This window comes from Tachypleus tridentatus, chromosome 7 (genome assembly GCF_004210375.1).
Source record: "Tachypleus tridentatus isolate NWPU-2018 chromosome 7, ASM421037v1, whole genome shotgun sequence".
Classification (NCBI taxonomy): domain Eukaryota; kingdom Metazoa; phylum Arthropoda; class Merostomata; order Xiphosura; family Limulidae; genus Tachypleus; species Tachypleus tridentatus.
In genome coordinates this window covers 44,857,948-44,869,233 of record NC_134831.1, presented here as the reverse complement: position 1 = coordinate 44,869,233, position 11,286 = coordinate 44,857,948, and the positions used below count along the sequence as shown (strand labels likewise).

General features: G+C 33.5%; 1 protein-coding gene across 4 annotated transcripts in view; it reads left to right on the top strand.

Annotated features, from left to right (window-relative positions):
* The first annotated feature begins 1,607 nt into the window (after nucleotides 1-1,607).
* The window catches only part of LOC143255562 (sodium/mannose cotransporter SLC5A10-like), a 66,144-nt gene continuing 56,465 nt past the window's right edge, over nucleotides 1,608-11,286 (top strand). For 3 of the 4 annotated variants that reach the window (XM_076511407.1, XM_076511406.1, XM_076511405.1), the window contains exon 1: nucleotides 1,629-1,873. In XM_076511407.1, coding sequence (XP_076367522.1) covers nucleotides 1,784-1,873 — 90 coding nt within the window. In that variant the 5' untranslated portion in view covers nucleotides 1,629-1,783. Of the gene's footprint in view, nucleotides 1,874-11,286 lie in introns of all 4 variants that reach the window. The other variant, XM_076511404.1, reaches the window with a different exon arrangement.

Genomic DNA, 11,286 nt, shown 5'->3' with positions numbered 1-11,286 from the left:
TTATAAACCTTACTTACATCCAATTATATTAATTGTTCTTACCTTCAGTTAGATTAGTTTTGTTCTGTATTTTTCTTTAAGCATCATGTTTCTTTCTTTTAACTCTTATCTTAAATTCCTGACTTCTTGATATTACTTCAACTTCTCACCTCATTCTTCTTCTTTGTCTCTTTCGTTTTCTTCTATTCTCTATTATTTACTCATTTCAAGAAAACAAATGTATATTATTCCTCTCCCGTGTTGTAATGATCTTAAAGTTTAATCAAAGTTCTATTTTATTTTCACTAAAATAATCCTACCTCTGTACCAGTACTACAACGTGTTCTGTAATTTGGTGGGTTCTTTTTTATCATTTGGTGAAAGTAATGCTAGACATGGAATTTCGCTATTGTGATATATTCATTTTATCACATCGGTTAGTTTATCAACGCGAATTTCGTCTACATCTTATACCTCTAATCCTGTTTCCTTGTTTCTTTTTAATGTCCTGAGTGCAACTCTCAATTTTGATTTTAAAACATTTTTACCTACATGCTTTCCAATTTCTGTTTTTTAACTTTAATGTCTCAATAAATCTCACTAATATATTCATCCTTCCATGACTCTTTCCTTGTCTAAGATAAAAATTTCATCTTTAATCTTATGTATCCACTTGACGCACATGCCTTGAAGCTTAAAATATATTTTTACTTTTTTATTTATCTCAATGCTTGGCCTAGAGATTTAGATCTTTCTATTTCTGTGCACTCTTTATTTAATCATGCTTGTCTTCTTAGATTTGTTTCTCTTAATTTGCTTCTTTTTCTTTGCTGTCACTGTCTTTTTCATTATTTTTTATTTTTTATTATTACTTTTAGAATCTCTGTAGTCATCCATTTGTTCCTTCTCTGCTTTTCTCTTAATGCGATGACGTCTTTAGCTGTTTCGATAAATTATTCGTTCAATATTTCCGCTTTTGTTTTGTCCTCATATTCTATTTGTTCCACAAGCCTGGACTATAATGCAAGATGCTAAATTCTAATTCTGTTTCTTTTTTCTTTTTTTTAGTTTTATCACAAGTTTTAATATAACTCGGATATGGTTTTTCCCACAATCAGCTCCAGAGAAACTTTCCGATTGGTGAACTGTCTTTCGAAACCGCTTGTTTATAGCTATGTGGTCAACTTGGTTACAGCTGCAATCATTATTTCAGAATACTCATAGTAATTATTTTCAGTTTTAGAGTAATATAATTTTAATAATTTGTTTTCTTTTGAAACTGTTTTACTGACTCTAAAATAAGTGTTTCAATTAAAAGTATAAATTAGCACTGTGTGCTATGAACTGCGAATTTGCTTTTACACTAAAATTTCTGATATTTTGTATTTTCCATTTATTTGAGTGTTTTTATTGCATTTACGTTGTCATAAAGACCTCAAAAGTTAACAAGAGAATTGCAGTAAGAAAAACCTGATATTTTCTTCAAAAATAATAAAGAATCAGTGTTTTAAGTCACTGAAAAGCTACAAGTGTATAAATGAGGTTAAATTCGCACAAATGTCTTATTGCATTGTTTCCTTTAGCTCGAATACCGGTTTATCAGGTTTTCTTAACAGCGGGACCGTTGGTAAAAGTGCTTATAGGCAATCTACGTGGGTAAATGTTTTGAGAAGTATATTTTACTCAGTGGTCGGGTGTATGTAAACAGACTCAGCTTGTATACTTTCAAAACAGATTATAATATTCTAAACCTTATTGTAACTAAAACAACCAATAACTACAGTTGGGTTATATAAAAGTCAATATGTCCATCGTGGAAGGAACAATTTTACATTGGGCAGATATAACTGTCATCGTCATATATTTTCTAATCGTTCTTGCAGTAGGATTATGGGTGAGTCTTTTTTGTTGTGCAATTGCATTGAGATATTTTCCAGGAATACTAAATATTTTTATAACTTATACGTAACATAAATATTTTTTCGCTGAGAACTAGGGACCCCTTTTTAAAAACAAAACAATATACGTAGGAATTTGTGTGTGTGTGTAATGTGTTAAGTATAAATCTTCATAATCTGCGTTTTGTCCACCACAGGTAATCGAACTCCGAATTCTTTAGCGTTGGAAGTTCGTAAACTAACTGGTGACCCAATGATTGTTTTACATCCTGGTGTTTTCAAACTTAAACTTTCTAAATAAGTTTCACACTTCAATTAACATTCTGTGTATTTTTAGAATATTTAAAATTTTAGAACTCTTGTTTCTACTCTTAACACTTTAATAAACTTTAATTTATCGAGAAAGAGGTGCGCTAGGCTATAAAACATTAAAATTCAATTCAAACGTACTTTTGGTACTGAAACCAAATATCACACTTTTTGCGCCAATTTTTATTTTTTCTCTTAGCTTAGGTTTGAAAGTTACATTTAAATATAAATTTGAAACATTGTCTGTGATAATATATGTTGTATATCTAATTGAGTTGTTATTGTTCCTTATTTTAACACGTGAACTCTGGAGATGTATAACTTCTTATTCATGCGTGCATGTTCGTACAATTAATACTAGTTCATCATAGGATATCTAACGTAACTGTTGGTTAAACGTATTAGAATGGAAACGTCTTTTTGCCACGTTGAACAGTTTTCAGCAAATACCTGAGTGACGTTAAGATGAAGTAGTAATTTATCACTCACCAACTTTATGTTGGTTAAATTATATTTATTTAACAGAATGCATTCAACGTTTGAGCATTACATGTGATCAAAAACTAATTACGCTAATATCTAGAATTTTTTTAATGTTTTACAAATTGCTCTTAAACGATTTATGTTTCAGTATTTTTCTGATCACTGTCAACTTTATTCATAATTATTTGAAGTATGTGAATTATGTAGAAACACACTAGCGATTATATAATTCCGTTCGTTTGTACTACACTAGTTATATAGGCAACATAAAACTATAACAAAATGCTTTCTTCTTCCAAACAAATTCGTATTGAATACTAGTTGGAGTGCTCCTTTTCTGTAAGGAAATTTTTTAAATTCATGATTAATGAAAGGTTATCTTAGGACATGAAAAGCTGCTTCCCTCATATGCAATTATAAAAAGAAACGCCCATAAGAACCGCAAAACACAAAATGTTAAACCGCTATTTTGCACGTATCTCTATATGGACCAAAAAAACCTTTACACCAAAGTTAGTGAAGATCCATCAGCAGGGAATGAATTATCGGTCAAAAAGGCAAAAACACACAAAGTCCATAAAAACCGTAGGTACAAAAAGTAACTCTGAAAATTTGTAATTATTTTTCCATGAATCCAAAGAACTTCCATACCACATTGGGTGAAGATCCAACTGGAGGGGCAAAATAGTGGTAGAAAGCGTAAAATCGCTCATAAAAACTGCAAAATACAAAACTATACACTTGTATGTGTATCCCCATTGACCCAATGAAATTAGGTGAAAATCGATACAGAGAAGGTGAGGTAATGATAAACAACTCATATAAAAACCACAAAATGCAAAACTGGACACTTGTATGTACCTGCTCATGGAATTGGTGAGGATCCGTCCACAAACTGCATACATGAGACCATACTGTTATATTTATACAGATACATTATATAGGAAGGTATTAATAATAATGTCCTTATTATCATTAATTTAGGAATAGTATTCCAACGGTAAGGTAATTGTACACTCACCAAACATTCCATTGTACACCTTTTTTATTACGAAGATGGTATTTTAATTTGTTTGTTATAGACTGCATTAGACACAAAAGAGAGCGACTGGACACTCTTTTTCAAAATGTTTATTACACACGAATACAATGCAAGCTCATCTTTACACAAGCGTAAGTGTGCATTTCATTATAGAGATATCTTGTTTATTTTCTAATGCTTAAAGTAGAATGATCTTTTTTAATGTATATCTCTGCTTTGCTATGCTTATCCGAGTATCTGATTTATTGTTTTCATTCCTTTTAAGTACGAGAACTTGGCTTTACATAATGAACAACAAAATCGGGATGCCTGCTCCAGGCAGTGGCACATTAAAACCTGGATCTACAATGTGAGATACTTCTTTTTTTATCTCTATCTGGGGTGTAAAAGGTTGGTGTACTTTTTGTGGCACTAGAATCCTCACCTGTAATCACAGTCCTACAATAAGCGTTGACGCTCTTTCAATAATGTAATCTCTGGTAGTAATTTTATGGTCTTCAGTAGTCCCTCGACAATGGTCAGTACTATTTAACAGTCCTATAGCTTAGCTCCAGGAAACTCTCTCTTCATCAGGAGATGGAATGATCCGTTCAGAAGCGTAAACACAAGAGGTGACACTTATAAAGTTGTTTCAATTCTTTTGATGGGGATTCTGATCTTTAGATGGTTGGATTTGGCCAATGTCTCTAAGTTTCTTTGAAACTTCATTATTGGCACAGAGGAAAGTGATGCCTCTTTGTTGAAGGTTGATATTTCCAGGAATTTTACGATTAATCCACTGGTAGTTTTTGCCATATCTCTTATATTAGATGCATTTCATTGCTGTGGATGATTTGATCTCCTAGACTTCATGGTCTCACTTCTGGCCACTATTCATATGCACACTTTACTGTTGTTATTTACACGACTACTCTTGAACAGAACCACTTTACTTTACCTGACATCTGCATTTTATATAAAACAGAGTCTGTTACCACTAGCAAAGAAACTGAGGAAAGACTACAAACTACGGTACCTAAACAAGTAACCAAAAACAGGTCAATAACTACGTTCCTGCTAACTTCTTCTCTGATCATGAGAACTCAATGATACTAATTTGCTGTTTTTTTGTCAAAGTCCTCTCACATACGAATTATTATAGCTAAAGACAAGCATAAGCAATAACACGTAAATGTTACTTCTTGCTTCTTATATACAATACACTAGTTTTCATGCATTTTAATGGTAACTTTACTGCATTAATGTAAAGAACATAATCCTGAGTATTTCGATCTGAATAGCCAAAAATGCCCTCAGTGGCATTTCTACGGACTCATTCTACTAAAAACCAGGTTTCGACACCTGTGGTGGGCGTAGCACAGCTAGCCCTCTTTGTAGCTTTGTGTTTGGTAACAAATAACAACAACATGACTGAAAATATTCAATCATAAACACACAAAACACTGGATACAACAAGCTTATTTGTGGTATAATATAACCCATGGCTTGTGAATTTCTCTTTATACAAATAATTCACCTACTTACAACAATCCATTAACCCAATAGAAACGTTCATGGTCACAATTAACTGAGGAACAGATAAAAACATGTTTTTACTCTAGTATGGCATGAATCTAGCCATCAATCTTATATTTTCTATGGAAATTCACGAGCAACTGGACATTCAACGCCAAAACTGAAACATTCTCTCGGGTAGAATTGGTGGGGGGGGGAATTAAACAACTATACTTTGAAATAATGCTTCACTGGCCAATAACTGTTAACAGTTAGCTCCATATTATGAGATACTGACGTTTAGATCAGATTCTTCCTTCATTAGTGAAGAGTGTTTGGAAGCTCAGAAAGTAATGGTTACAACACCTTTCAGTTGAACTTTGTAACTTGTAGTAGTCATTTTTCTTTGTGGAAAATGTTGATGTGAAGCAACTTACATCTACTTACATTATCAATCCTAACTGTGCAGGAATTGAAGTTATTAAACAGATTATCACAATGCGTGTGTTTTCTTATAGCAAAGCCACATCGGGGTATTTGCTGAGCCCACCGAAGGGAATCGAACCCCTGATTTTAGCGTTGTAAATCCGAAGACATACCGCTGTACTGGCGGGGGGCAATCACAATGCAATATCCACAAGGTAAAATCTTATTGCTGCTCAGTTCTATATTCTGTGAATATTGTAATGTGATCATCTGCTCATAAACTTAACAACATGAGGAACGTCATTTCCTTTAATCATTAATCTTATAATCCACGACTCTCATAATTGGTTATAATCAAACAGTAATTTGGAAATGCAGTCCATAATTCCATCAGAAAATACTGTTCACTCTCTAGGAAGGCAAGGGCTACGAAGCTTTTTCAGTTATCGGTTTCTTGATCAAATGAATATCCTAGAAGATGATCATTAATAGTAATCTCAAAATGTAGGTGGGATTGTTATAATTATAATTGGGATTATTTCCCAGTCAGTTTAGGAAAAAAGAAAATACTATATCATTTCAGTCAATTATTTTCGAACAATCTGGAGTATAGTCCATAGATTTTGTTAGCTCAAACAGCAAGTAATGCTGCTATCTTTCAGCCGTTGATTTTCTTAATCAAATGATTGTCCTAGCTACTGATTGTCTTATTGGGGCTCCATTACTTTCTTGGAGTAGAAGTAGTAGTAGTTTCAGCTCATTCCCAGTCATTCTACATTTGTTGTGCAATCATTTTTGTCTGGTTACTTCATCTTTTTAGGCACAAATACTTCATTCTAAGATTCTGTGGCCTATATTCTTATTCTTGATCTGGTTTGATGGCCCATATTGTACAAGCATACAGAAGTATGAATATGACAGTGGAGCGCAACGGTCTAATATTGGTTTTAACTTGCCAGTGCTGTAGTTGTCCCTGCAATCCTGAAAATTATCTTAAGTTTGAAACCCTTATTTGTGACAACTGATTCCAGGTATTTGAAACTTCTTACTGTTTCAATTCTATGTCTGCATACATTGATTTTAATGTTGATGTCGTTGATGTTGACGGTCATAAATTTAGTCTTATCAGCACTGATATCTGTGAAGGAAGCTGAGATATTTTGAAGAGACATTTCACCAATCTGCATAATTCTAACTCTTTTCTCATCATTTTCTTTTTCAAAGCTCTGTTTAGTTATTTCCCTGCCTCCAATACTTGTATGATCTTCCAAGGCATCAGTCATAATCATTTCTAGAAATATACTAAAAATGGAAGGTAACAGTAGGTATCCATGTTGAACTCCAACTGTTGTTTGAAATTAGTACTCTAAGCTACCATTTATGAGGACTGAAATCATGGCCTATTTTATGAGCAAATTCGGTGGACCTGTACGGGATGGAATAAAATGTTTCCACCTTTCTCGAGTCTTCCAAACATGGATGAAATGGTGTTATGGTAACACGTTAATGACCAGAGCGGAAGGATTCCTGGATGATCTGAATGGCCACATGTCTGGAACCAGAACGTGCCATACTGTATGGTGGATGTCGACTGTGGTCAACCAAGTGGGAGAGAAGACGAGCATCATCAGGTTGAAACTACCTAAGACACACCACATGAAACTAGGTTACAAGCTAGAAAAAACATTTTTTTCACGTCTAAAAATAGACGATATTTTAAAGTTTAATTGTGTAAATTAGCTATTTTAAGGTGGATAGTGAAAGTTATAAACAGAGTAAAGGTTTGTCCACAAGGTTATCTTAGTCACCTTTGTTAGCAGAAATATTTATGTTTGATGTTGGAACTTGGACATTAGAAACGTCGGTGAAAAAAAAACAGAAGTGTGTCCAACGTAGGTGGAGGCATGTTTCTGGTGTGACGACATGCTAATTAATTTCCAGGTTCATCTTTATTCTATCAGTTTCACACTAAAATTCACTTTAGAAATGGAAGAAGAAGCTTTTTAAATGTTTTCAATGTTTCGGAGAAAAGAGAGAATGGGGTTCTTTCTACTTTGGCCTGGCATGGCCAAGCGTGTTAAGGCGTGCGACTCGTAATCTGAAGATCGCGTGTTTGCATCCCCGTCGCGCCAAACATGCTCGCCCTTTCAGCCGTGGGGGCGTTATAATGTTACGGTCAATCCCACTATTCGTTGGTAAAAGAGTAGCCCAAGAGTTGGCGGTGAGTGGTGATGACTAGCTGCCTTCCCTCTAGTCTTACACTCCTAATTTAGGGACGGCTAGCACAGATAGCCCTCGAGTAGTTTTGTGCGAAATTCAAAAAACAAACAATCTTTCTACTTTGGTATACAGAAAGTCGTTCTCGGTTGTCATGGTGTCACATGCAATATTGTATCACCAGTTGTCACAAAAAATGTCTTATTTTAAATCGTTTTCCCATTGGGCCATCAAAATCTTATGTTTGAACTAGATTATTCACATTATATAGGATTTGAACCGTGTATTATAGGAAGGATTTATAAAAAGCACTGTAATAAATTACATATTTTAGAATACATCAAACTGCAAATAGTAATTAAGATTGATAACGAAAGAATATGGTTGCCATATGCTCTGTCTTACTCAACAAAAGTAGGCAAGGTGTTCATAAAACATATGACATGTCTATTTAGTCTTTACTCCTAAATTAAAGCTTGATGACTATCATTAATGGAAACAAACACAAAGGACAAATGAAGAGTATATAAAATCTATTGCAGTTGTGGCTTGAGTTATATAAGATAAACAACGGGAGATTCGAAGCTTTTAATTAATCGAGACAAAAACGCTGTAGAAATATTGAAATCTATCGATTCAGTCTCAGAGCAACGTTGAATAACGTTGAAGGTGATAAGGCTGAAATACTTAAAGAAGCTAAAATAAATTAAACATAAGATAATATATTGAAATTATTAAACATAAAATTATTTTGAACAGAGATTTAGGTCCCGGCGCCACCCAAGTGAAAGCTTGGAAATTCATTTTGTGGATAGCATATAAAGTTTTTAATTGTATATTTTACTTATAATTTATGTAATAAAGTATTATTCATTTTAAACGTTCTTACTTTAATTCACATTATCTACGAACAACGATGGTCATAGAATGTAATGACGGTTTTATGTATTGGACGTCAGAGTTATAAACTTTTAATTTTATCCAACGTTATTTATTTATTGATTGTTTGTGGAAAGGGAAAGTAGATATTAGATACAACTTACAGATATTTTTAAAGAAAGAAAGTGTAGATATGTATTTTAGTGGTACTAGAGGTTACGTAAATGCTATATCTAGATATTTCCAGTGACATCACTGCAAAAGATATCTTATCCACACACATACACATAAAACGTAATTGAACCCCCTGTATATATATCTCCCTTGTCGATAATTCTTAAGTTTGTCGAGCCTTTTGAGTCCCTTTCGTAGCTCGGGTCCCCTACAGTTTTGAGAGTTACGAGTACATACTTATGCTGCTGTATTCTTCATATGAATATCAACTCAGAGTCTGACTGAGACTGACGTCGACGTATTTCTAATATAAAACACACTTGTAACATATTTTATGTTTTGCGTACATCAGACTTGTACATGTGGTTAAACCTTTTCACATTTCGTGTACATACACATGGTAAATTCATAATTATATGCAACATTTCTTTTACAATACATGGTTCGTCCAAAGAACATTTGGTTAATGTTGAGAAAACGTATGGTATTCTTTTATCACACTTCTTTCTCAGAATTATATAACAACATGATAGCCATACTAATAAACAAACTAAGTATTAAGTGACTTTCAAAACAACCTATTCTGATTGTATCAAACATGTCCCTTGTATAAAATGTCGATTTTTACAGCAAAGTTCCCTTGAGAGTTTTGATATTGAACAGCTTTAGGTGAAGCAATGCTTTTTGCTGAATGTTTTAAGATGAGTCGCTGATATAAAATAAACGTTCCTTCTCAGATTTGCATATATTTTTATTAGGAAAACAACTGTTTAAAAATAATGATAAACCAGTGGTCATTGATGCTTTAAACTATTCAAATAGGTCTTTTATCGTAGTCAATATGAACATTTTGGAAATTTAATTATTTAGATAAAAGTCGGGTACATGGTAGTTTCTTCAACTTTTCTTATGAATAAGTATTTAAATATGATATCTAAAGCCTAAATTTCCATGTTAATTGCATCTTGATTTTTGTTTTTCAATTTCGTGCAAAGCTACACAAGGTGTGATGACTAGCTGCCTTCCCTTTAACCTCACAGGTGGTTAAGGCGCTCAACTCGTAATTGGGAGTCGCCAGTTGGAATCCCCGTCACACCAAACATGCTCGCCCTTTCAGCTGTGGGAGCATTATAAAGTGACGGTTAATCCCACTATTCGTTGGTAAAAAAGTAGTACAAGAGTTGGTGGTGGGTGGTGATGACTAGCTGTCTTTCCTCTAGTCTTACACTACTAAATTAGGGACGGCTGGCGCAGATAGTCCTCATGTAGTTTTGATCGAAATTGAGAACAAATAAACAGAACTTTTCTCACCAACAACTAGAGTTTTTATTTAAGCCAACTCACGCTACAGGAATTTAATAAAAGTAAATATACCTTGCTAACAGTATCTAAACTCCTGGCAAAAACGTGTGAATTTAGGTTGCTAAGAATTCTCCATTAAAAAAACAACAACAAGAAACTGTGTATAAGTCGCGAGGCTCCCTTATTGCAGACTAGAATAAGTACAAATTTGATATTTTCATAATAATCTTAATTATAATTATCTCTAAGACGGTAGATTTAATTTAACAATTGAAGTTTGCTTTAATCAAACAAAACATACGTCTCCAGCGGCTGAGTTCTAAGATTGAAGGCTTATAACACTAAACAATGGGTTTCTTACACATCACAGATAGCAAGTAAGAAGCACGTGACCTTACCTCTGTAGCCTGCATGAAACACTTTTTTAATTATTTACAAACCTCTTGAAGTTGCCTCATAATCACATATATTACATAAAAAACAAGTACAAAAATCAAATACACAGTTATATACAATTGAATCCAACTAATACTATCTGTTGTTGCTCATATCAAAGGACACAACAATGTAATGTTGTGAACAAGGACGAACAAGTTTACAATAAAATTGAAAGAAAGAATTGACATCATTACGAATAACACACTTGGAATAATCAAAACTTAGTTTCGTTCTTAACTGACCCTTATAAAATGACAACAGATTTAAATGGATATTTTTGGATAAACAAATTTTCCTAACAGTCATTATACAATATTTAGCTAAAGTAATCAAAAACATACACTGTAGGCTGTCATCTTTTCTTAATCCTTGTAGGAAGCCCTACACAAGAATTCGCTGTTTCTGATTCATTAGTACTGATTTTTAAATGATAAAGGTAATAGTGTCGAAAACTAATGTCCATAAGGGTTGAACCATTGGACACAGCCAATATAAATGTCTCGCTGTTTCAGTGTCTTTACCACAAAGGGTACATAAACCAGTATCATGTTTTTGCATATGAAGAAGTTTGTTGTTCGTTTGTTTGTTTGTTTTGGAATTTCGCACAAAGCTACTCGAGGGCTATCTGTGCTAGCCGTCCCTAAT